Source organism: Typopeltis vanoorti, chromosome 13 (genome assembly GCF_054136105.1).
Source record: "Typopeltis vanoorti isolate ZY-2024b chromosome 13, IOZ_Tvanoo_1.0, whole genome shotgun sequence".
NCBI lineage: Eukaryota > Metazoa > Arthropoda > Arachnida > Uropygi > Thelyphonidae > Typopeltis > Typopeltis vanoorti.
In genome coordinates this window covers 25,829,883-25,857,765 of record NC_143561.1, presented here as the reverse complement: position 1 = coordinate 25,857,765, position 27,883 = coordinate 25,829,883, and the positions used below count along the sequence as shown (strand labels likewise).

Below are 27,883 nucleotides of genomic sequence, written 5' to 3'. Positions count from 1 at the left end.
CAATGTATGGAGATAGCATGCATTGGCAAATAGACTCGGTGAGTGGAGGACAGGTAATTATTATGGGGGATTTCAACTATCGTAACATTGATTGTATGGAGGAGAGGAAGGAAATGGATTTTATGCAGTTACTAAGGGATAATTATCTGAGACAGCATGTAATGGAATATACTAGAGGTTTGAGAGTACTCGATCGAGTAATTACATCTGAGAATTTGTCTATAACAAATATTACCACATTCTCACCAATATGTGAGAATATGTGGAATTAGTAAGCTGGTAAGTATGACAAGCTTAGGAGGTTGATTGGATCAGTGCCATGGCATGTAAAACTGCAAGGATTGGATGTTGATAGTGCATAGGAAGTGATAAAGGAGTGTTTGAGGGAGGTAATAGCTGACTGCATACCTAGAGTCAGTAGAGTAAATAAAGTGGGAGTTGAATGGATGAATGACACCATCAAGCTGGACCTGAAAAAAAATTTTTTTTTTGGAGGGAATTTAAGGAGAAAGGTGCTGCAGGCATATGAACAGTATAAGGCACAGGCCAGAAGGTAATAAAAGCAATGTGGTTTCTAACAAGTGTGGTAAGAAAAGCAAAATCAGATTTGAAAGGAAGTTAGCAACGTAGGCTAAAGAGAATCCCAAACAGTTCTTTCGATATGCTGCAAGTAAAAGAAAAAACATATGTGAAAGAATGATTTTAAGGAATGCCAATGGTAGGAAGGTAACTGAATCAGTCGAAATAGTAGAATTACTAAGTGAGCACTTTGCAAGAGTATATCGTCCAGGTAGGGATATTGTAGGAATGAGGGAACCGATGGCTTATATGCAGTGGTGAGCTATAAGGGGCTTGCACAATCCCTTTGTTAAATTTTTCTCAACTTTGCGAGCCCCTTGTACTTCTTGTTTACTTTTTTATTTTTTCAAAAAAAAAATTTTTTTTTTTTTTGAAGCATATTAAGTGAGAAACTCGTATGGTAACCTAACAAAAATTAGTCTATTCGGCAGTGTATAGATTATTGGGAATTATTGTTTCAACTCTTCTATAATGAATGCTCCCAAGTTTGAAAATAAAATAAGGTCATGCACTATCTTTACCCTTTTCCCTTCTGGTAGCCAGTCGTATGGTAAAATTAGTAGCCAATCAAATGTTTTATAAAAGATTATAAACGATTTCATTCTTATTATATTTTGATACATAAAGAATGTTTTTCTTATGCAAGATAAATTAAAACAGTTGATTGTGTGTAAATATTCCATGTTTAGATCATGAAATATTTGTTTAAAAATTATAGCCTTTAGAGGTTGATTGTCCTCTCATACTTTTTGATTGGAATTTGTACACAAGCTGTATTAATAAATGTTTTCTGTGAAATACGGCTTTTTTTTTTTTTTTTTTGCTTGACGATGTGAGCCCTTTGTTAAAATTTCCATAGCTCACCACTGCTTATACGGGAACTGAGGTGAATAGCATATTACAGAACCTTAATGTGAATACATCTGGGATTGGATGGTATAGCAGCTCGAGTCTTACGTGAAATGGCAAAGGAATTGTCAGTGCTCTTGACCGTATTGTTTAATATAAGTCTTGGCTCTGGGTTAGTCACAAGGGAGTGGAAAGAGAGTAAAATAATTCCACTGCATAAAGGAGGCTTCAAGACTAATGTTGGAAATTACCAGCCAATCAGCATATCAGGAGTCATTGTCAACGTATTGGTGAAGTTGGTCAAGAGCAAAATACAGGATAGAAGGAAATGGGATACTGTATGGGGGGGGGACAGCATAATTTTGTGAAGGTAGATCATACCTAAGTAACTTGCTCACATTTTATAATACAATGACAGCCTGAATTGGATAAGGGTAATAGATTTACAGTGATGCTGTGGGACTTTGCAAAGGCCTTTCACAGGATACCACATGGAATTTTAATCCATAAACCTGCAGCACATGGAGATGGATATATGGTTGGCGAGATGGATAGGACAGTAGTTGATGGAAAGATATCAGAGAATAATTTATTCAGGAGTAGAGTCCAAAAGAAGGCCTGTGACTAGTGGTGTACTGTAGGTTCTGTTCATGGACCAATGCTGTTTAATTTGTTCATGAATGATATAGGAAAGGATCTGAGAGGAACTGTTCAGTTATTTGCTGATGATGCAAAGTTGGGTAGAGCAATTGTGAATACACGTACACTCAGAAGTTTGCAGGATGATCTGGATAGATTGGCAGGCTGGGTTAAGGAGAATGGATGTCAGTTTAATGTAGCAAAGTGTAAGGTTATGCATTTTGGAGTGAAAAGATTATCAGCAGTATACCACATTGAACTGTACTCCAGGAAATTGACGAAGCCAGAGACTTGGGAGTGTTAGTAGAAAAGGGGTTAAAGTTTAGTGGGCACACAGCAAAGGTGGCTGAAGCAGCTCATCAGATTATTTGGTGTTACTGAAGAATACTTTTACAAGCAAGACCAAGCAGGTTATTGTTCCCCTTTATTGAGCCTTGATAAGACCCTATCTTGACTACTGTGTGCAGATCTGGGCACCAGGGTTTCTTGGTGATGGGGAAGAGGTAGAGAGGATCCAGAGGCGAGTGACCAAGATGGTAGCTGGTCTATGAAATTGAACCGTATGAGGACAAGTTGAAGATTTGTGGGTTACATAAATTGGTCAAAAGGCAGAAAAGGGATTAATATGATTGAGATATATAAATGACTGAAGAGGTTTAACAAGATTAACACAGAGGAAATTTTTCTGAACAGGTCTGGTGATGGGAAAACTACGGACCATGCTTAGAAACTGAGCAAAAGTGTAGATAGCAGGGGATGTCAGGACTAGATTTTTTGCTTGAAGAGTGGTAAATGAGTGGAATAGGTTGCCAGAATCTGTTGTGGTTGCCATGACTGTGCATGAGTTCAAAGCAACGTATGACAGATACTGTGCAAATGCTGAATAGTTCTTGACATGATGCTTAGGGCTTTCCTCGATGAGTCTATGGACTCCTTGGAGTTGCCTGTAATGATAATTATTATTATTATTCTTGGACTCAGCCACTTTTTTTTTTATATTGTAAACAATCTGTTTGGTACTATTCAATAAGTTTGTCTATGCTCAATGACCTCCCTGACGGTAGAAGCAGTTACGGTATTTCATTTCCAAAATAGTTCTAAGGTAGATTCTTTTTTGTTTGGGAGGGGGGGGTGATGTTGTTTAATATTAGTGCAAGAATTTCATAGCTTTCTGTACTACAGGGTAACAAGGTAATATAATTATTCCACTACAGGGTAACAGTGAGGTTAACGATATAGGGAGTTCCTTAATGCAATTAGTATATTATTTAATCTATTACGGCTTTTGAAACTGCTACCTCTTTTAGCAGTAACTGCAATTCAAAACCACCTAATATATCATGCAGAATTATAATTAGAACTGCATTCAGGGTTTAGGCAAATTAGTTTCCAGCACAGGTCACTGTTATTGTGACTGAGGGTTACAGAAGACATTGGATAAACCTCAGAGGTAAACTTTACAGAGGAACATGGAATGTCCAGGAGCTCATGATGGATTCTCTTGACACTCTGGAGGGAGGGAGGGAGAGAGAGAGAGAGAGAGAGAGAGAGAGAGAGAGAGAGAAAGGAATTGACATACTCGGAATTACAGATAGCAGATGGAAATGGAGGATATTTCAGAAGTCACATTGACCCTTATGACCCAAATATTTATTTTTGAATGTTATAGTAATTTCTTCCTCTATAGCTATTCTTCTGCTTCTTTTTCACTGGTACTTCTTTCTTTGATGGTAACCATTTTTGATTCTATTGAGTTGCAGATTTTGCCTGTAGCAATGACTTATCTTTGTTCAATCTGGTTTCTCAAGTATATCTATAGTGCATTTGCAATGGTGGTACAATATTTTCCTTTGAGCTAGAAAGACTTAATTTGAATCCCATGGCAGTGGGTTTTCCTTCTGGGAACTAACCTAACACAGATTTCCTGACAAAAACAGTAGGAACCTTTCAATTGAGTGATGGCCTTCATCATCATGCATATCAAGGATTTAGGCCTAGCGTGGCCTGTTCCGGCCTTAGAAGTTATCGTTGAATTGTTTAAGAGGACATCCTGGTTTTCTTTTTCCTAATAGCTTATACTTTAAGGCTTGTTTTGGTAATCTTTCTATTTTCATTCTTTGAACATGTTCCATCCATTTATGTTTATATTTTTCAATTTTTTTCTATTACTGGTTCTTGGTTTAATTCTTTCATAATTTCATTTCTTTTGTGTAGTTTTTCTCATAAACTTCATTTCTGCTGTTATTAATCTTTGTTTTATTGTCCAGATTTCACTTTCATACAATAAGACTGGTAGGGCTAGTGTATTGTATACTTTTAGCCTGGTTTGTTTTTGAACTAGGTTTGGTTTAAATATAGAGTTAATTACACCTGTTATTTTTAAATATTTTGCAATTTTTACGTTTATATTATTATTATTATTATTATTATTATTATTATTCAGGCCTCCAAGGAGTCAAAAGACTCATCAAGGGAGGTCCTTCCTAAGACATAAAGTCTGTCAAGACTCATCGAGGGGAGGTCCTCCTCTGAGAAACACAAAGTCTATCATACCACTCTTTAAACTCACTGACCGTTCTCGCTCCCACCACTCCATCAGGCAATGCATTCCACGGCTCAACCACCCTCCACACAAAGAAACCACTCCTTACCCTCTTGCTCACAGTTTCCTTTCGTAACTTCCAGGGATGGCCTCTTGTCATCACTCCTTCCCACTGATCAACCAAGCGAATTAAACTTATCTTTTTTCATTTTCATATATGATCATACATCCTAGGTAGTTAAATGAATTCACATGTTCTAAGATCTTGTTATCTATTACTATCTTAGTTCTTGCTGGATCTTGTCCTTTAAAGGCCATAGTTTTTTGATTTTTCTGTTCATATTATCATACCATAATCTTTGGCTATCTCATTTAGATCTAAAATAGCTTTCTGTAAGTCATCTTCAGAATTTGTAATTATTATTTGGTCGTCGCAAAAAGGAGTGTTTAGGTTCACAGTAGGAGAAAGTTTAATACCTTCATGGAAATTTTTATTCCATTTTATTATTATTTCGTTTAGGTAAATATTAAAAAGAGTTGCTGAGAGGAGACATCCTTGTCAGATTCCTTGGTTTATCTCTCTCGTATATGATAGCTCATGATTTAATCTTCTTTGTATTTGATTATTTTCATGTATACTTATGATAGCTTTTAGGATATTATTTGGTATTTGTCTTTCTTTTATAATAAATTTAGTTTAATCTTTTATCCAAGTGTGAGCAAACAAAGTTTGCGCCTGAAAGTATCTTCAGGACTGGGGGTAAGGTGGTACGTAGAGATGACCTTGCTAATGCTTCTGCCTGGTATCTCCACTTGGACTTGGCTCCCACTGAAGAGACCTCAATAAAGGTAGAAACTAGTCTGGGTAGTGGCCCTTCCCTTAATGCATAACATTAGACATATCCGCAAGGAGATGTGTTTTGCATTATAGGAGATACTGAGACAGGAGTGTTGGTAGCTTGCTCCACCTTTGCAACGAGTTGCCCTGGTGTTGTACCACCTTACCCTAGTCCTGAAGATACTTTCAGGTGCAAACTTTGTTTGCTCACACTTGGATAAAGGATTAAACTAAACTTGTTTAGCTAAGTTTGTCCTTCCTTGTTTGCTCAGTATCCAGATAACAGGGTACGCTGTAAGAAGGTTAGGATCCTACATTGTCATAGCCTTAGTAAATTGTATTTACTGAGGCTATGCTAGTCCTGCTAGTCAAGGATTAGTTGCTTTAATCTTTAAGCAATTATAATTTCTTAAGAATTAAAGCAATGGAGGAATAATTATTTCTCCAAAAATGAAATTAACTGATTAAATTCTTTAATTTATTATTTGAGATTTAAGATTTCCTTTTGTCTGTTTAATCTGTTAACTAGGAAACATGTTTAGATAACAAAGGTTTAATTACTTCAGTTAAACTATTGTTATTTGAATTCTTAATAAGAAAGATTTAAATCATTCTTAATGTTTTTCTTTTATTGATTTACTTGATTATTTACTTGGTTGTTTTTTACATTTTAGAATATATTAGGAGTGGATTTTATGGATTTCAACTGGCTATTGATTTTAGTTATGCTGATATGAAGTTAGAGAAAAAAGGCATATCAACCTCTGCTACAAAGGTATTTATACATGATCATTTAATGTATTTATAGTTTCAAGAAGATATACTGAAAAATAAATTCAAGTGTCATCTGTAAATTAGCATTGGTCATGTATAGGTTTTCTGTGGAGAAATTTGTACTGTATCTATTCCATTTATGCAGCACAAATTGCCCTTTATTTTCTCCCATTTATTTTTTTTTAGTTTATTCATTTACCTGTTAGCCTAGCCATAAAGTTTTTTTTCCCTTTTTAGTTTTTCCATTATTCATTGTGAGGTTCTTCACAGAATTTTTCTTTATTTGAAAAGTTGCTATTTTCCAAATATACTGTACCATATTCTAAGATACACTATGTTGGCAAAAGTATTTGGACAACTTACATGCAACATAAATTTCAAATTCTACCACATGCTATTTAGGGTGTCTTCATAGGTCTGATAATAAAAGGTGGAATACGTTGCATGTTTTGCACTGTACTCAATGTCAAGATGCTGCATTCAGCTGAACTGACAGACTTCCAGTGTGGAATGGTAGTTGGGTATCACATAGGTGGTCTTTCTATTTGAGGCCTTGCTACTCATCTCAGTATATCGAAATCCACCTTTGCTCATGTCATCTGTAGATGGAAAGTTGATGGTGCTACCATAGCAGGAAAATGCTCTTGGAGCAACCAACACTCACTGACTGAGCTCGACGAGCTCTGTCTCAGAATGTTCAGGCATCCTGCAATGGACCTTGCAGTCAACCTGGAAGATCCTGCAGGGACATCTGTAAGCACTAGCACTATCTGCAGAGAGTTGCATGCCTTAGGTTACCACAGCAGAGCTGCTTCAAACAATCCACACATCACCTCTCCCGTTCCCCCTCAAGGCCAAATGACATTTAGACTTGTGTCTTTCACTTTGTTCTTGGACTGTAGATAATTGGGAAAGGGTTCTGTGGAGTGACAAATCACGCTTCCAAAATGTTTCACTCTGATCATGTTTGGAACCATTACCCTGGGAATGGTTCCAGCAGGACTGCATCATTCCAACTATCAAATTTGATGGAGGCTTAGTAATGCTATAGGGTGTTTCAGTTGGATGGGGCTTGGTCCAGTAGTGGGCGTGCCCAAACAGATGTCTGATTACTACCTGGACATCCTGGACAACTTCATTGTTCTTGGAGGTATTTCAGCAGTGATACTTGCATGTTTCAGCATGACAGTGCTCCATGCCATACTGCACTGCATGTCCGAGACTGGTTTCCACAAGACATTGAAGTGAAGGATGGACCATTTCGGGATTCGGACCTCAACTCCATCAAACATCTTTGGGACAAAATAGAATGCAGGATTTGCTTCAGACCACAGCAACTGTCATTAGTATCAACAATGAGGGTAGTTTTGTGTATGTGAGTAATAGAAGAATATTCCTGTTGCAGTGTATCAGAAATTGGTTGGAAATATGCCCTGAAGGGTAGTTACTATCATTAAGGCAAAGATGGTCCCACTCAGGACTAGAAATGTAATTAAAACACTTTTTTTTTTAACACAACTAGGTGTTCAAATTAATAGTCTTATGAATAATTGTCAAGAAAAAATTCAACATAGGTGTTCAAATATTGTTGTCAATATTTTGTGTGTGTGTTTTTCCCTGTCACACTTGCAGTAATTATAACTGGAAAAATGAGTTCCTTTTGGTAGGAAAAGCCTAGCTTTGAATTCTGCATAAGGCACATTGAAGTTACATTTCTGGTGGTAGACAATATTCATTGCCAGGTGTGCATGCATGGTTGTATGTATTATGACCATTGGCTTACTTATTAGAAGCTTGAAGTGGCTTGAAAGTATACTATATTTGCTCTCCATAGGAAGGTTTCCAGATTATCTGATCTTTTGCCTGCCACTGGTAGTACTAAAGTGTACAGTAGATTTGCAACCTTTTCTGAATGAGACTCATTTACAAAAAAAAAAAAAAAAAAAAAGTTTCAGTGAAGATGATTTAGCTGCAGTCTTGCAGATATAGACTAGTTCTTCCATCTATAAACATAATATTTTGTAGGAGGGGAACAAAAAAAAAAAAAAGCTTTATGCAGTATTCAAAGATATATAATACATTTGCCCTATGGATTTATCTGGTTCAACATGATGGGAATCCACCAGATTTAAGGTGATCAGTTGTATTCTCTAGTGAATAGGGCTTGGACATTATTTCATCTGTACATTAATGAAAATTGGGGAAGGGGTGATAGGGAGAGCCGAGATGCAAGATAAGTAGGGCAATCAGAAATGCTACTAATATACAGCTATTTACAGGATAATGTAAATAGTTTGGAAGTGTGGACAAATGATAATGGCTCTCAATCAGTGGACTATTCACAGATTTGGTCTCCTGGGTTCCAATGGGATAAAGATGTGGAAAGGCCGCAAAGAAGAGAAGAGTTACAAAGATCATATTGAGATTATGAAATGTAGATTATGAGGATAGATTGAGAGTATGTGGACTGCACACACACACTGGTAGACAGAAGAAAGAGGGAAATATGATAGAGGTCTATAAACTTTTGAGAAGACATTACAGGATATTGGTTGATAAAATATTTTTTTATTGTATGGAAGGTGGGGAAAGGACAGGGTAGCATCTGTGGAAGTTAAGTTTGTACAGTTAAGAAAGGAATAAGAGCTAGATATTTTGCTCATAGAACTGTGAATGAGTGGAACAGTTTGCCTTTTTGAAGTAGTTTGAATGAATTTAAGAGAAGGTATGACAGCTGGTGTGGGTGATGTGGGTGACTCCCGCAATGAGTTCTTGACTCCCTGGAGGTCTAATAATAATCATAACACTAAACTAAAACCTTTGTGAGCAATACTTTATTCGTAACTTGTAATATTACACCATAATTTATTTAAGTTAAGGGATATTACATTCCCATATTGTTTCATAGCCGAATAAGAAACTCAGTTTCATGCCAAATATAGAAACTATATAAAGTTCGGCGAGTCCGAGCGTAAGCAAATACCTGGATAGTGCAACACATAGTCCATCTGGTAGTGCAACACGGGGCAACTCATAGTAAGGGTGGAGCAAGCTCTGATCACTGTTCTTGGTATTTATCCATAATGTCATTGAAGTCTTTGGCTCTTTATATAATTAGTAAATTACACCATAATTTTGTGCTGTGTTACCTTAAAGGGATGAATTAGATATGATAATTAATATTTCATAACTAGTCTCATATCAGTAATTGGCTTGCAGATTGGTTTATTATTTGTCAGGTCTCCAATATGGTTAATCTTTCTGTTTTTGTTTTCTAAGAAATTTGTAGCTGTTGCATTAATCTATTAGGATCTTTGTCTTCCTCTGGGTCTTTTTCCTGTTTTTTTTCAAACTTTTTTGCTAGTCACTTATCATTTATTCTGAGATTTATTTAAAGCAATCGCAACCATCTTGCAACCATCTTTGTCAGTAACTTACATACTCATATTGCTAGATATTATACATAAAGAAAGGCTTAGGTGTTTTTCATTGGATAACTACAGAGTTAATTTAGAGAAACCTGGCTATTAGGTCTTAAACAGCAGATCTATCAAAGATCAGGGAGACTACCGTCTCCAAGATCTTTGGTAAATTAATGCAGCCATACTTGTTGAGGTTGGGAGAGTGCTTCATAGCTGATGCCTGATTCTAAAAATAGTCTCTTAGGTCTAATATAGATGTTTTTCTCCATCTGATCCTATGTGAAAGAAAATATCCAGAGCATGGTCTGCCAATCTTGACTTGCCATATAGATGATCCCAGATGTAATTTTTGCATTCTTCAAGGTGGATGTTAACTGATCTACCAGGATGTTCAGTAGGATATAGTTGATCTTTAGGAGAATGAAACTAGCTAACTGAATGAAAGGTTGGAAATTGGCATGTATATCATATTTGCAGAGAACTTTGACTATTTTTTCTGATGTACCTTTAACATATGGGATGAAAATGGTTTTGCTGTGATCCTATGTGTTGGATGTAGGAAGAATGGGAGTGTATGTAATATTTTATCATTGGATAAAATATTACATACATTTTATATTGGCTATAGCCATTGGTTAAAAAGATGTCGTGAAGGTCACTGAACTGTTTTAAGGGCTGTGTCATTTGAACAAATAGTCCTGACTTGGTGAGTGTTTTGAGAATGCCATACTGTTGAAAAGGGTGGTGATGTTGATTGTTTATGTAAATACCTTCCAGTATGAGTAGGTTTTCTATAGATGGAGAAGGATAATGAGCAATTAGGAAGTTGTCACTAGTGTATCTAAAAAGGAGAGACTGTTGTTTCTTTTACTGTGGTGAAGTTTCGGATGTTGGCTGTTCTCTTTAGATAAACTAGTGATCTCTTTTCCATAGGCAATCTGTATCTTCATTATGCATTTTCTATAGGTATAGCATTACTCCATTGAGGTGACCACTACCATTCCTCCATTTCTTCTAATCATTTAAGAACTAGTGTCCTTTAGTCTAAGCATGCCAAACCATAGCTAATGACATGCAGCTCTTAGCCACATAATGCGGTTCACAGAAATATGTTGGGTGAGCTTCTTTTTGCATCACAATTAATATAACAGGTGAAAAAAACCCTTCAAGCTTTGACTATTTAATGATAAACTCGAGTCAGTGATTAAAGAAATTTCAAATCAGCAAGAATTACAGAGGAAATGTGCTGGAGACTGTGTTAGTGGGTGTGACTTGCAATGTGATTGTGACTGTGTTGTGAGTAGTGTAATTAGCAGTGTTGGTGTGATACTTGGTGCTGTAGAGTTTGGTTGCATTGCACATTTTGGAGCGTATTGTTTCTTTTCACTTTAATTTTTTTTAGAAGTGCCTGTAAAAATTTTGTGAAGGAAGATGGCATCATTAAATTGTAAGAAGCAAAAGTATGAAGATGAAAACAAATTTTAACCTAGAGTGCGAGGAAGATTTCATTCACTGTTAAAGGAGATAAACCTTTGTCTTATCTGCAGTGTGTCACTCAGTTATTATAAAGCCAGTAACTTGAAATGCCACTATGAAACAAATTTCAAAAACTTCTCATATGATTATGCACCTAAATCAGAATTATTGAAGAGCAAGTTAACTGAGTTAAAATCAGCAATAAATAGCTAGCAGACACTGTTGACAATGTTTGGTAAGGAAGCGAATACGACTGAAGCTAGTTTTGTTTATATCATGGAATATTAACAAATTCACCATTAGAATATGAGCATTTAGCTTGTGCTAAGCACTCGTATTCTGATGGCGAATTTGTTAAGGTGAATATAGCTGAAGGTGTTAGATCCAAATAACACAACTGCAGCAACTAATAGCAAACATCAGCTTCATGCCACACACTACAGAGAGACATATCTCCCAGATCACTGTTTATGTTGCAGGCAAAATGCAAAATGATTTAAAGAATTTCCTTTAAATCTTTAAATTCAGCTTAGCTCTTGATGAATTGACACATACAAGTTAACCCAAAACTGATAGTATTTGTTCATTATGTTCCTTCTAATCTAACTGAAAGAAGAGATGTTGGACTTAGTGGCACTGAAAGAAACAACTCGTGGTGTTGACATTAAAAATGCACTTGACAGACCCTTAATAAATGCTGATATTCTACTGGATAAACTCATTAGTGTTGCAACAGATGGAGCACCTGCAATGGTGGAGAAAAATGCAGTATTAATTGCACTTATGAAAAGTGAGCCTAGCTTTCCAGAGTTTCTCCCTATTTATTGCATTATTCATCATGAATACTTAGCACCCAAATACTTAAAGTATGAAGATTTCATGAAATCTGTTCTTGAAATTGTCAATTTCATACACTTAAATGGGAAGATCCACTGACAATTCAAAAATTTTATTCTCTTGAATAAACTTTTTCAATTTTATTGAAAAGTTAAATACTGGAGCTTGAAGTTACTGCATTGAGGCTGCTGTCAATCAGCAATGTCTTGATGTTTGTGGATGTGTTCAAGCCTATTACTTTTCTTGAAGAAAAGAAAAGATTGATTCTGTCTTCAACTGGAAAATGATGAATGGATGCAAGATCACATATTCCTTACTGATATAAAGAATCATCTTTAAACTTGGCACTCCAGGAGAAGGATAAGATTGATTCTAAATTCATTCAGATGATTTTCAGCCTTCAGAATAAAATAAGAGTTTTTTTAATAATAAAATAAGGAACTTCAGTTACTTTCCCAATCTTAAAAGAAGAGTACATACATTCTCTGATAATGAAATAAAAGACCACAAAACCAGAATAATACAAAAATAATACATTTATAAGAAAGGCGAAGCAGGGCTTTTCTGCAGAAGCTGAAAATCCTTGCTTCACCTTTCTCGTAAATTCATTCATGGTTGATGTGATCAATGATGATTGTCCAACTCTCAAACCTCTGGTTACAGAATCATCTGATGTGGAAATGGAACTAATAGAATTTCAGGAGGTAGGTCTGTAGATGATGCATAAATCCTAGTCTACAATCAAGTTCTGAAGGGAAGTTCAGTAAATAAATATCCTGAACTGAAGAAAACCAGTGTGCGACTCATCTCAATTTTCAGCACAACATATTGCTGTGAATCACTGTACTCTGTAATGAAGTTTGTGAAGGTCAAAGCATCGTGCAATCCTCACAGATCAATACCGGATGAAGCTAATTCAATATAGCCTTGACAATACATCAGGATTTTCAATAACTCGCAATACTTTTTACTAGCAGTAAACAGCCTGATAATTGTAGCATTGTTTGTGCCATAAAAATATTATAAGACTATAATTTTGTAAGATGGTATCTGATTATAATATCTCTGACTTTATTGGTTTATATATTTTCCCTCCATGTTTTGACCAGATATTTACTAAGACCAATATCATTATATCTATTTTTACCCTTTTATTTTTGGCAAGCTCATTTAATGTTAATGTAATGAAAATTTGCATATTTTTCTTAGATGTTTCTATAGTTCATTACTATATTAAATACACTCAATATAGTTAAAACAATGATCAGTCAATAACATTATGTTACAAATAAAAGCATTTATTTGTAACATAAATGCTTTTGTTACAAATAAAAGCATTTGTAACATTTTGTAACAAAATGTTGCAAAAGCATTTGTAACAAAAGGTGCATGTAATGAGAGAGTGTGTGTGTGTGTGTGTTATCATCAAATTCCTGACATGTACCCTCAAAGGGTGTACAGGATATGATAGTATTACATGAAAAATTTCATGATATATGCTGTAAAACCAGTGTATAATATGCTGATGAAGATATGTTCAGTAATTCCACTATTTCCTTTGCACCTGTTATTCTGCTGCCATGGCTATCCACCAGTGTCAACCTGCCATATTTAATTCTTTCTCTTGCTTGCCATTATCATTAAATTCCTGACATGTATCCTCAAGGGGTGTACAGGATAGTAATAATGCAAATTTTCATGTAGTACTAACTTCCTATCTACAGTTTTTCTCGAAACCAATCTGTTATCTGTCAAGACTCTGACATTATCAGATCTTATATGTCTCTCTTCTAAGGTATTTTTTACCATATCAATTCACCTATATCTTGGTCTTCCTCTGAGTATTCTTCTTGAGGTCTTCCTCTATGTATCAGATCTCATATGTCTATCTTCCTCTAGGTCTTTTTCCTGCCAACCTGGTAGAAAACACTTGTTTTGCTAATCTTTCCTCTCCCATTCTGTTTAAATGACCATACCAACTGAGATTAGCTCTGCAAATGCACTCCTGGATGCTGATAATGTGAAGTTCTTTCCTAATATCCTCGTTTTTAATATGATATTTCCACTGATGCCATCTGTTCATGCCCTTAATCTTTCTCAAGACTCTCATCTGCTGTCTCTAGTCTTTGATCAACTGTTTTACTTCTGACCCAGCTTTCAGATGCATAACTTAAAATAGATTTGAACACTGTATTGTATACAGCTAATTTAGTGTTTTGACTAATTTCTCTCTTATTCCATATAAATTTATTCAATTCACTTCCTACCATACCAGCTTTGTTGATTCTATTGTCTATTTCAGTATTTAATTTACCTTCTTCACTAAAAATCATGCCTAAATAGTTGAAATGTTTTACTTGTTCTATAGTTCTCCATTCACTCAATGCCTGTCTTGTTATTGCTGACCTTCATACCAAATCTATTATAAGTTATTTAATTTAATCAAATAAATCTGCTACAAATCTTTCAGACTTGTAGCAGATTTATTTAAGGATAACATCATCTGCATAAAGCAAAGAGCTGATATTAACATCTCCAATTTTGATATCAGGTTTGATACCACTTTCCTTCATAATGTGATCCATATAGATAATGAATAACAGAGGGGGATAATGTACATCGTTGTCTGATACCAGATTTAACATCAAACCATCTTCCTGTACTTCCTTCAATTCTAACTGCTGACTTACAGCTTAAAGACTAAGTATTGTCTTGATATAATGCCCCATTGACACCATACAACTGTAGTGTTTTGAATGGCTTTTCTCTTGGCACCTTGTCATATGCCTTTTCCAGATCTACAAAACTTTAATACAGATATTTGTTATATTCCAATGATTTCTCAACAATTTGTTGTAAAGTGAAGATCTGAACCTGACAGCCTCTATTTGGCCTGAATACAGCTTGTTCTTCACCAAGCTTCCCTTCCACAATCCTTCTCAACTGTTTCTCAAGTATACTTGCATAAATCTTATGAAGAAACACTCAGTAGAGAAATACTTCTGTAATTCTTGCATTCAGTTTTATTTCCTTTTTTTTTATATTTATGGGTACTATGAGAGCTTTACTCTAATCATCTGGAATTCGTCCCTGTGTCCAGGCAATCTGAACTATGCAGTGCAGCCACTGTAAGACTTTTATGCCTCCATACTTGAGCATTTCTGGTTGAATATCATCCACTTCTGCTGTCTTTCCACATTTGAGGCTTTTGATGGCTTTTTCAACTTTAAGTATGCATATGTATTCCTGATTGCATGTCTGGTCAGTGTTTTTTTACCACCATGCTGTCACTGATTGTTTCATTTAGCAATTTTTTGATATAATTACTCCATACTTCAAGGATATATTTTTCTCCAGCTTTCATGTCACCTTTATCATCTCTAATTTCTTTTAGAGTATCTTTCCTCCATTTCAAATCTTTTTCAATAGCCTCCAAAATATTTTGCCACCTTTTATATTTATTTTCTATGCTATTACCAAAGTCTTCCCATGACTTTTGTTTAGCTAGTTTTATACAGCGTTTAGCTTTCTTACATTTGTCTCTCTATTCTCTAAGAGTACAAGCTGACTTATTTGCCAGGAACTTTTGATATGCTTTCTTCTTTCCCTTCACTTCCTCTTTAACTTCCTGTGTTTACCATGGTTTACCATGATTTTTCTCTCCTTGCAGACAACCTCACTATATGCTTCTCTGGCTGAATCAGTCAATGTTTTCTTCAGGGCTTGCTACTGAATCTCCAAGGTTAGGTTCCTGTTCTCAAACGGTTTCATTTTTTCTTGAATGATGTTTGTGTATTTTAGTCTACGGTTTACGTCTGAGAGCTGTCAATGTTTTTTCACTTTAAAACTTTCTTACATGTTCTTCTTTTCAATATGAAATTCAGTTTTATCCTGTTCAAGACTAAATGGTGATCACTTCCAATTTCAAATCCTCTTTACACTCTAGTGTTCTGCACCAGGTAGAAAACATCATTATCAACAATAACATAGTCAAGTTAAAATTGGTTCTGACTAATTTTTTGATTATTCCATATAAATTGGCTTCCTCACTATATCAGCTTTGATAATTCTGTTATCTATTTATATATATTTAATTTGCCATCCTCAGTGAAAACTCTGCCTAAATAGCTGAAATCTTTTACTTTTCTATAAATTAAAGATGCAAAGAAATTATATTCTTGGTTTCATCCTTTATCTAAGTGTAAGCAAACAAAGCAAAACAAGGAACACCAGCTGCTGCGTGTAGACTTTAAAATAAGGTATATAGAGGCTAATGATTTCACATCAATTGCCTTGGTATCCCATAATACAATGCACATCCTTATGGACATTTATAATGCTATGCATTATGGGAATGGCCACTAACAAGACTGGTTTTATTATTATTATTATTATTATTATTACGGGTATCTCCATGGAGTCAGTAGACTCATCGCGGGAGACCCAAACTAGCAAAACAATATCTGTCATATCTCTTCTTGAATTCATTTACAGATGAAGAGCTCACAACAAAGTCAGGCAATGAATTCCACTCATTCACCACCCTCCAGGCAAAAAACCTTGTTCTGACACCTTTGTTAACCACACTCTTCTTTAATTGCCAGAGATGACCTCTTGTTCTTCCATCACTATCACACAGCTGAAACATTTTCCCTGCATCAATCCTATAAAAACCTTTTAGTAATTTGAATGTTTCTATCATATCCCCTCTTCTTCGCCTGTCAACCAACCTCTGCAATCCACAAGCTCTCAATCTATCAATGTAGGGAGCATTTTTTATATCACTCACCAACTTGGTCACTCTTCTCTGAACCCTCTCCACAGCCTCCTCATCTCCAAGGAATCCAGGTGACCAGACCTGAGCACAGTAATCCAAATGTGGAAGTATCAATGCTTTATAAAGGGGAATAATAACCTCCTTATCTCTGGATGTCAGTGTGTTCCTCAACAACCAAGTAATCCTATGTGCAATCTTGGACAACTTAGCAATGTGTCCTCTGAACTTCATCTCCCTATCTACCAATACCCCTAAGTCCCTAGCCTCATCAATCTCTTGGAGTACCTTTCCATCGATGTAGTACACAGCTGGTAATCTTTTAATCCCAAAATGCATGACTTTACACTTTTCCACATTGAACTGACATCCATTTTCTTTTGCCCATTTTACCAGCTTATTTAAATCCTCCTGCAAACTTTCAACATCAGCTTGATTTTTTATTGCACTACACAACTTTGCATCATCAGCAAACAACTGAATATCTCCCTTTAAGCTGTTTCCTATATCATTTATATACAAATTAAACAACATTGGCCCAAGCACAGAGCCCTGAGGCACACCACTGGTCACCTGCCTCATTCTGGACTCGGCTCCTCCATACACCACCTTATGGTATCTCTCCCTGAGCCATTCTCCTATCCATATCACCAATTTAATATCCATTCCCATCTGCTCCAATTTGCGTAACAGTGTTCTATGGGGTATCCTGTCAAAAGCCTTAGCAAAATCCAGAAGTACCACTGTGTAGCCAGTTCCTTTGTCCAACTCTGATGTTATTCTATTATGAATAGTTAATAGATTGCTAAGGCAGGATCTACCTTTAACAAAACCATGTTGGCCTCTATAGAGTATCATATCCTGATCCACCCATTCTTGAATTTTGTCTTTAACCAACTTTTCCAATACTTTTACCACTACTCCTGAGATGGTGATTGGTCTGTAATTCAATACCGCAGTTTTAGAGCCACCCTTATGCAAAGGAACCACTTTGCCTAACTTCCACTCCCTAGGGACCATACCAGAGTTCAAACTTAAATTAAATATCCAGGTAAGAGGGGTTGACAATTCATTTGCACATTCACGCAACACCCGAGCTGATATTCCATCTAAGCCTACCGCAGTGTTTGCATTTAAGTTTTGCAATATATTTAATACTTCTGATTCTTTAGCTTCAATTCTCACATTAGGTATTGCTATAGGTATAGAGATATCCTCACTTGGGTGATAGACTTTTGAGAAGTGATCACTCAGTAACTCGACTATTACATCTGATTTTGTCACCTCAATACCATCAGCACCCACTAAGGTTATCCTTCCGAAGTCATTCTTCCTCTTACTTGCCACATAGCGGAAGAACTCTTTGGGATTACCCTTGATCTCTTTGGCTAAGGTCTTCTCATAATCTGATTTAGCTTTTCTTACTATGCTGGTAACCTTCCTAGCTTGAGCCTTGTACTGCTCATGGGTGTTCTGATCGCCCTTCTCCTTGTAAATTCTCCATAACATTTTCTTTTTTTGCAGTTCAAGCTTGATACTACTGCTCATCCATCTAATGCCTGCCTTGTTTGACCTCCTGACCATGGGGACACAATCTGATATTGCTTTCCTCAGATACCTGCTGATTTTATCCCAAGCACTGCTAACATCTTTCCCTTGCAATATGTTCTGCCATGGGATGGCTGCAAGCTCACTCCGAAGCTTGTTATAATCGCCTAACCTGTAGTTCCATACATACCCCTTCTTAATAGAAAAATCCACAGATTTTGCAACCTCCCAAGTCAATACCACATGATCGCTTTCACCAACTGGAGGTAATGAGGACACCTTACTTATGCATATAACCTCTGAACCAATAACCAGGTCCAACACTCTCACACCACGTGTCCCTTCAGTTACGTGCTGTTTCAAGTAATTATCTCCTAGAAGATGTATGAACTCCATTTCCTTTTTGCTACGTGATATTTCCTCCTTCCAATTGATATCACCATAATTAAAATCCCCCATAATAATCACTAAGCCTTCACTCATTGCACTAAGTTGCTGATGCATGAATTCAATATCTCCCCCCGTACTCCCTGGCCTATAGCAGCATCCAACTGTATATTTGGTTGCGTTGGTCACTATTTCGCACCAGACTGCCTCAAATGAACTCTCATTTACATGTCTATCATCATGATATACTACTTTCTTTGGCTGCAACACATCAGCTATCATCAACAGTACTCCTCCTCCTGTTCTATCTTCTCTATCCTCCCTGAAAATACTGTACCCATCACATTCAATTCCAGTGACCACATCTTCTGCTGACAGCCAAGTTTCACTAATGCCTACAACTTTTGGTGAAATTTCACTGACTAATGCCAAAAATTCTTCTCTCTTATTTCGAATGCTTCTAGCATTGGTATACAAAAATTGCAGATTCCCTCTAGATCTTGTACCGGCTTTAGAACTGATATAGAAGTCACTAACTACCGTAGTCCTATGCCGATTTTTATCCCCTCTCTTCTGCAATTTATTCTGCCTATAAGGATCAATAAATACACAATCAGTGCTAAAGTTTCTCTCTCTTACACTCAGCCTTTTCAATATTAGTTTCCCTGCCCAATAACTTCAACCTGTTCAGAAAACAATAACTTCTTCAATCGCTTATGTCCTTCCATGTTAAGATGCAGACCATCTCTAGCATACAACTGCCTTTTCCCTTCAAACACACTCCAAACATCAACAAACTCCAGACCTCTTTTTCTGCACATTCTTGCAATTATATCATTCATTATCATTGCTCGTCTACTTAACTCGTAATTGTCAAAACGAGGCAGCACACACACTATTCTCCCATTGACACTTTTCCTCTTCACAATATCTAATAATGTTCTTAAATCTTTTCCTACCCGATTTATACTACCTCTCAAGTCATTCGTACCCACCATAACTATCATCTTGTCTGTTTCATGCCCTCTCTTTATTGCTAAAGCCACTCTTTCTATTGTCCCATCAGCCAAGCACTCCTCAATTTTTTTTTAGGTTCTCCATTCAGGAAGCTGTTGATGGTTTTCACTGTTTCTTCCTATTTTCTGTTGTTTTTTCATTACTAATTTTTATACAAAATTTACTATAACATTTATTCGGTATATTACAACCATATTAACATCACCAATTTTGATGTTGGGTTTGATACCACTTTCCTTCATAATATTATTAACATCTGACCTCCATGGAGTCGGACTCATTGTGGGAGGTGCACACAATGCTCCAACCGTGCTTTAAACTGATTCACACACACAGTGTGTGTCTACATTAATGCCTCAAGGGCTCACTTTAGTGAGTATGGGCATGGCAAACCCAAGATACTTGATGCTGGACCATGCCATACTACATGTAATATACATCTATCTGTTATATTATCTGTAGACTGGTCCCTCCCCTTCTTTCTTTGTTTTTTTTTCCTCTTCTTGTCCCCCCCCCCCCGCTCTTCTGGTAAACTAAAAATATCGATATATAGAAAACCCACACATACCAACAGATATCTGCACAGTCAGTCCCATCATTTCCCTCCTCATAAGCTTGGAATAATTTCCACCTTGGGACATAGAGCCCCTTCTCTTCTTGATGATCCAAATGAACTGCTTACAGAAATAAACCATCTGAAAACTTCTTTCGAAGTTAATGGATATTCCAAGAAAACCATTAACAAATTCCTTCTTAATCCTCCCAGACATCACTCAGAAGAAACAAATAGATTCAAAAGCAATATATCTATTCCTTACATAAGTACTGTTTCACATAAATTAGCAAAAGTTCTGAAAAAATACAATATCAGAACCTTGTTCACTCCACTTCCAAAGATCCGTTCCTTAATTAGCCACCCAAAACCTTGTCATCATCAACTCAAATACCCTGGCGTATATAAAATATTATGTGACTGCGATATTCCTTATTTCGGGCAGACAGACAAATCTGTCGAAATGCGTATGGAAGAACACATGAGAGACATTACTTACAAGAGACAGCGAGCAAGTGCATTATCAAGTCATATCCTCTTCTCGGCTAATCCTAATGATGATAACCAAAGTCACAAAGTCTGCTGGGAAAAATCTACAAACATCTTCCATTGCAGTGACGAAATAGAGAGAAAAATTGTGGAATCGAGAGAAATAATCTTCAATCCTGTTCATCTAAATAACAACTTAAGCTACAACCTCCCAGATAGTCATTCAGCTGTAATCATGTACTGGCGTTCACGTGATGCAGCAAGCACGCACTCTCCCAACAATGCAACAAATGAAAGAACAACTTCAAATACAACTACAACGTTTTCATGCTAATTATGTATAAAGACTGTCTATGTTGTTCATAGTCTTTTAACCCTCAATGTTTACTGTTTTTTCTTTTATAATGTCACCTGAAGAAGGCTGTTACAGGCCGAAACTAGTAATGTGTTTATGTTAAAACCTTTTTAATTAAATCTCGGTTCTAGTCATTCAATTTTTTTCATAAATATATTTAATAAGGTTAAAACACCTTATGGCAACTTGTTCTGGTAAAATACTTATGAGCTCTGTATTACTAAATCTTGGTATTTCTAGCCTAGCTCCCACTGATGAGACCTCAATATCTGGGTAGTGGCCTCTTGCCTTTAATACAAAACATCATGCATCTCCTTCTTGGAGATGTGTTTTGGCATTAAGGGTAAATATAAAGATTAGTGATCAGAGCTCATGCCACCTTTACCACGAGTTGCCTTGGTCTTGCACTACCTGTAGGATCAGCTAGACTTGCATCACTTGCAGGCGCAAACTTGACTTATTTGTCTGTTTGCTTACTTGGGAAATGGAGTAAAACCAGGTTTAAAAATTGCTTGGTATTCTTAACATTTATTATACCCAAGGTAAAATACTTTCTACGTATATGCAGAGACAAGCTAAATTACATTTTACACGTTATCTCTTTAGCATGCTGACGAAACGTGAATTAACAGCAGTGAAATCACTAAAATCAAATCCAGACATCGTAATTATTATAGCTGATAAAGGCAGTGCCACAGTTATTCTAAATCGAACTACATATTTAGAAAAAATGAATCTGATAGTCTCAGACAACAGTACCTATCAACTTGTTAACTATGACCCAACCAATCGAATAAAAAAAGAAAATGGAAAGACTAATTAAATCAGTTGCTACGTGACCCAAAGATAGTCAAAAAAATTACTTCTACACTACGCTTGCTCTCTGAGAATTTGCGGTCTACCACAAATTCACAAACAAAATGCACCACTCTGACCGGTAGTTGAGGGTATAGACAGCCTTAATTATCACCTAGCCAAGAAACAAGTCAACACTCAAGGAGTTGGCAGGTCATTCCCCCTCCTATATTAAAAACACACAACACTTCTTAAACAAAATCAAAGAATCGCACTAGAAAAAGATGATTTTATTAGTCAGTTTTGACGTCTCTGCCCTCTTCACAAATGTTCCACTCAATGACACTGTCCTTCTTTTACAGAATAAATTCCTTTCTGATGTCACAGCGCTTTTTATGCATGTATTGCGTTCTGGTTATTTCGTGTGGCAAAACGCTTTCTACTTACAAAAAGAAGGCACAGCCATGTGCTCATGATTACCCCCCCCATTGCTAACTTTTTGCATGGAATATTTTGAGCAACATGCTGTTCTAGATTACTCTCCTATAAAACCCAAAGTCTGGCTTAGATACATTGACAATGTTTTCGCTATCTGGCCCCAATGTTCACCAGACATTGGATACTTTCCCCAGCCACCTAAACTAACAACACAAACAATTGAGATTGAAAAGCAGAACACACTTCCGTTTCTAGATACACTTGTCACACACCTTCTTTCTGGCAGTCTTTCCTTCACTGTTTACTGGAAACCAACACATACTGGCCAATATATACACATTAACTCCTACCACCACCAACACAAAAATTAGGTGTCATTAATACTCTAAAAAAACAGGGCTTTGAAGATTTGCTCCAATGAACAAAGTTATCAGCAGTACTTTCCTAAAAAATGCTCACAGCCAAAATACCATCAACAAAATTCTCTACAAGACCGCACTTAAAAATAAACTTCTTCTTCTTTGGCATTACAGCCCCCATGTAAGGCCTTGGCCTCCCATTTCTGGGTTTCACAACTCACTATGAGGTGGGGTTGTTACCCCCACACTCAACCATGTGTAATTGTCTGTGAAGCATTGTGTTCTCAAGACCAGTTTGCCTTTTTTTGTGGGAGGAAAAACCCCAGATAAACTGGGGAGAAAAACCCTGCAGTCCATGCCCAAGATCGGCTAACTTGGCTATGTCTGAGAAAGATCCTTATCTCCTCGTCAGTGATGAGAATCGAACGCAGGACACTCCTTTCCCAGGCATATGATCGCAAAGTGTGTAACCACTTGGCTAACCACATGGACACAAAAACTGCAGTATACAAACTATACTGCAGTAAAACGGTAATCATTCCACACATTAAAGGGACATCAGATAAAATAAACGGAATGCTGCAGAAATACAACCTTAAGGCCACCTTTACCTCCTGCAAAATAAAAGAGCTTACTCAACTCATCTAAAGACCCACTCAACCTCCTAGCCCTCCCTGGAGTATACTGTATTCATTGCACCTGTAATCTACACTATATAGGGGAAACAGGATGCACAATTCCTATCAGACAAAAGGAACCTAAACGACACATTAAATATAATAACTATGGTGAAGCTTGCCTTTTGTATCATGCCCTGAACACTTTACATAGAATTGGCTGGAAAAGCACCTGTTGTTTACATCGCACCAAAACATGATATGAATGTAAATTTAAGGAAACCTGAGAGATTCTTATCAACCACCCTAATCTTAACACCAGTGATGGTCTGAAAATCCCAAGAATATGGAGGGCACATATTCTACCCACTGAACCTTTCTCGCTAAGATTAACTATAAATAGGACCATAGGTAATCCAGGATCTTAAATCTAATATAACAATTTTCATGTTAAATTAGAAATGGAATGATTTCCTTTCATCCATATGGATGATAGGGGCAGCTATGCTACCATACTAGGGAAATGACTATGAGCAAGGTGTTTTCCCGTTGACTTCCTTGTCATGCTGTGTCTTGTATGTTCACTGGTCCGATTTGCTTGTTTGTGGGATGAAAACACCCCGAATAAACCAGGGGAAAAACCCTACTGTCCATGCCCAAGACCGGCTAACTTGGCTATGGCCGAGGGAGATCCTTAAGCTCCTCACATCTCCGACGGGAATCGAACCAAGGACACTCCTTCCCCAGGCATGTGGTTGCAAAGTGCACAGCTACTAGGATAGCCACACGGACTTTAAATTAGGACATCATTGTTACTGTAATAAAACTATCTATATGAAAGAATGTTTCTCTGATATCTCAAACAAAATTTATTCGTTTTATTAATTTAATTTATTTTATTTCTTTATTTTAATTTCTTGATGTTTCGACCTTCATATTAAGGTCATCGTATGTACACACACACACACACACACACACACACATATATATATGTACACAGAGACGAGCTAAATTATATTTCATACGGTATGCTAAAGAGACAATGATTTGATCAATGATATTTTAATACTGCAGAAATACAACCTTAAAGCCACCTTTATTTTAATTTACATAGAATTGGCTGGAAAAGCACCTGTTGTTTATATCGCACCAAAACGTGGTATGAACATAAATTTAAGGAAATTGAATTGAGAATTTGTAGTTTATAGTTAGGGCACGTTTCGAAAGGGGAAATTGTCATTCATATGTATTTGTGCCTGTAATCCCACTGATGGTTCCATTAAAGAAGAAACAGTAGAGGTATTTGAGTCATTAGAAATGGAAGATAAAATAGAAAAGCTGGTTCTTGTTGGAAATCTAAACAGCGAAGTAAAAAATTAATAACTGTTGCAGATAAAAGGATGGGTAATAATAATGTAAGGACATGACAGATTTCTCTATAGGATATGGATCAGTCATTATAAATATTGTGTTCCATTATAAACACGGTATGTGCACAAATTCACATGAAGGGAATTCATAAAATACAAATGTATGTATGGGATTTGAAATAGAAAGTGAATGCAATTACTTTTAAGCTAGATAAAAATGAATATCATATTGAAAGGGTAAATGTGTATGAAAGTTTTTTTTTTAATCAAAGTTCAGCAACTCTTTAGAGGTAAATTGTAAACTCAGATATACACATTATGAAAGAAAACTATCTTTCATAATGTGTAAAACTAGATCACTTACACGGTGATCAGAATACATTTAGAGAAATTATGGAGACAACTACCGTGTTATAGAGAAAAACTTTAGTTTAATATAAACCAAAATCAACACTAGACATTTTGACCTTCATATCAAGGTCATCCTTTGGAGCATACATAATATATATATACAGAGAAACTATACACAGTATATTTTAATTAAAAGAAACATGTATTAACCACAGTAAAAATTATTATTTAATTGTAAATATTTCATCCTAAGTATCTTAGGACATCATCAGTACAGTAGTTTAAAACAATAATAGGAATAACATACAGTTAGGGTGCATGATTACAATAGAATCTCATTAAACGTGCGTAACATGTTACAGAAGTAAAAAAAAAAAAAAAAAAAAAAAAAAAACTAATTATTTTACACAATTTTGTATGACAATTTCCCATACTTTAGGAATAGTAAGAATGTCATTGCAGTTTAAATTTGGTCTGTGTAGTAAGTTTAGATTTTTCCCAATGGATCCTATGGCTTTAATTTTCAATTCCTTGTTGAGAGAGGCTAGATTTCTGCGGTTTAAAAAACGAATGTGGTCTTGATGTTCCAAGATGCGTTTCTAAACAGACCTACCTGTCTGTCCAAAGTAAGACAATTTGCATGAGCATGAAATCTCATAAATGCCAGGCAATATCAAAGGTGAGAGTTTGTCCTTAGGAGAAGGTAACAAGTTGTAAATTTGGTTGATAGGTTTGTAAGTAGTGGCAAAATTGTATTTCTTCATAATTTTAGAAAGACGTTCGGAGATGCCTTTGACGTAAGGTATAGGAATCATATGGACTTCTTGTCTGGTTTGATGTGTGAGAAAGTGACTGATTTTTTTGAGTTGTTTTAGGATTATATCCATTTAGAATGGCTGTATTTTTGATTACTTCTAATTCTTGGTTTAGAGATTCTTCAGAGGAGCAGAATTTGTGTGCTCTGGAAACTAGTGATTTAATAATGACAGATTTCTGAGATGGATGACGAGTGGAAGAATTGTGAATGTAGAGACTTGAGAATGTAGGCCTGCGAAAGACGGAAGTGGCGATGGAACCGTCTTCTTTTCTTTTGATGTGTAAATCCAAAAAAGAGATACCCTGTGGAGATTCTTATTCTAACATAAAGTTGATGCGATGATGAAGAAGGTTAATTTTATCTAGAAACAGTTGTAATTCATGTTCGGGATGATCCCAGACTGCAAATACGTCGTCGACATATCTTAACCAAATTTTTGGTTTGGGTTCAAAAGTGAATATTTTTTCCTCAAGGTGTTCTAGAAACAAGTTAGCTAGATTTGGTGATAAAGGAGATCCCATTGCTGTTCCTTCTTGCTTGTAAATTTGACCTTTCCAGGTGAAGTAACCTGATGCAATAACAAACTTGAACAATTCAACTATATCAGACGGAAATTTTTGAGTTAGTAATTCTATTGTTTCTTTATGGGGAATGTTCGTGAAGAGGGAGACAATGTCGAAGCTGATTAACAAGTCAGTTTTTGACAGTTGAATGTCTTTCATTTTTGTGTGAAACTGTAAAATTTTCGATTGAAGAGACTGAGTGGCCTATGTGAGGATGGAGAAGGTTAGATAAGAATCTTGATAATTTGTAAGTTGGACTGCTAATACAGTCTATGATGGGTCTGAGTGGAACATTAGTTTTGTGTAGCTTAGGTAAGCCATACATTCTAGGAGGTCTGGCATGGTATGTCTTAAGTTTTTTGATTGTTTCTTCATCTAAGGAGGAAGTTTCATTAAGTAGCTTATTTATTTTTCTGAGTTGACGTTTTGTAGAATACAAAACGTCAACTTTTTTCTTTGAATGTGTAAATCCAAATCATAAATTTGGATTTACACATTCAAAGAAAAGAAGACAGTTCAATCAAAAAACTTAAGACATACCATGCCAGACCTCCTAGAATGTATGGCTTACCTAAGCTACACAAAACTAATGTTCCACTCAGACCTGTCGTAGACTGTATTAGCAGTCCAACTTACAAGTTATCAAGATTCTTATCTAACCTTCTCAGTCCTCACATAGGACACTCAGTCTCTTCAATCAAAAATTCTACAGAGTTTCACACAAAAATGAAAGACATTCAACTGTCAAAAGCTGACTTGTTAATCAGCTTTGACATTGTCTCGCTCTTCACGAACATTCCCCATAAAGAAACAATAGAATTGCTAACTCAAAAATTTCCGTCTGATATAGTTGAATTGTTCAAGTTTGTTATTGCATCAGGTTACTTCACCTGGAAAGGTCAAATTTACAAGCAAGAAGAAGGAACAGCAGTGGGATCTCCTTTATCACCAAACCTAGCAAACTTGTTTCTAGAACACCTTGAGGAAAAAATATTCACTTTTGAACCCAAACCAAAAATTTGGTTACGATATGTCAACGACGTATTTGCAGTCTGGGATCATCCCGAACATGAATTACAACTGTTTCTAGATAAAAATTAACCTTCTTCATCATCGCATCAACTTTATGTTAGAAAAAGAATCTCCACAGGGTATCTCCTTTTTGGATTTACACATTCACAGAAAAGAAGACTGTTCCATCACCACGTCTGTCTTTCGCAAGCCTACATTCTCAAGTCTCTACATTCACAATTCTTGCACTCATCATCGATCTCAGAAATCTGGCATTATTAAATCACTAGTTTCCAGAGCACACAAATTCTGCTCCTCTGAAGAATCTCTAAACCAAGAATTAGAAGTAATCAAAAATACAGCCATCCTAAATGGATATAATCTTAAAACAACTCAAAACATCATCAGTTTAATGAGATTCTATTGTAATCATGCGCCCTAACTGTATGTTATTCCTATTATTGTTTTAAACTACTGTACTGA

General features: G+C 36.1%; 1 protein-coding gene across 2 annotated transcripts in view; it reads left to right on the top strand.

The window, feature by feature from the left end:
• The window catches only part of LOC150099998 (phospholipid-transporting ATPase ABCA3-like), a 728,766-nt gene that overhangs the window by 92,859 nt on the left and 608,024 nt on the right, over positions 1–27,883 (top strand). For both annotated transcript variants that reach the window (XM_090402469.1, XM_090402468.1), the window contains exon 4: positions 6,122–6,222. In XM_090402469.1, the coding sequence (XP_090258595.1) occupies positions 6,122–6,222 (101 nt within the window). The remainder of the gene's footprint in view (positions 1–6,121; positions 6,223–27,883) is intronic.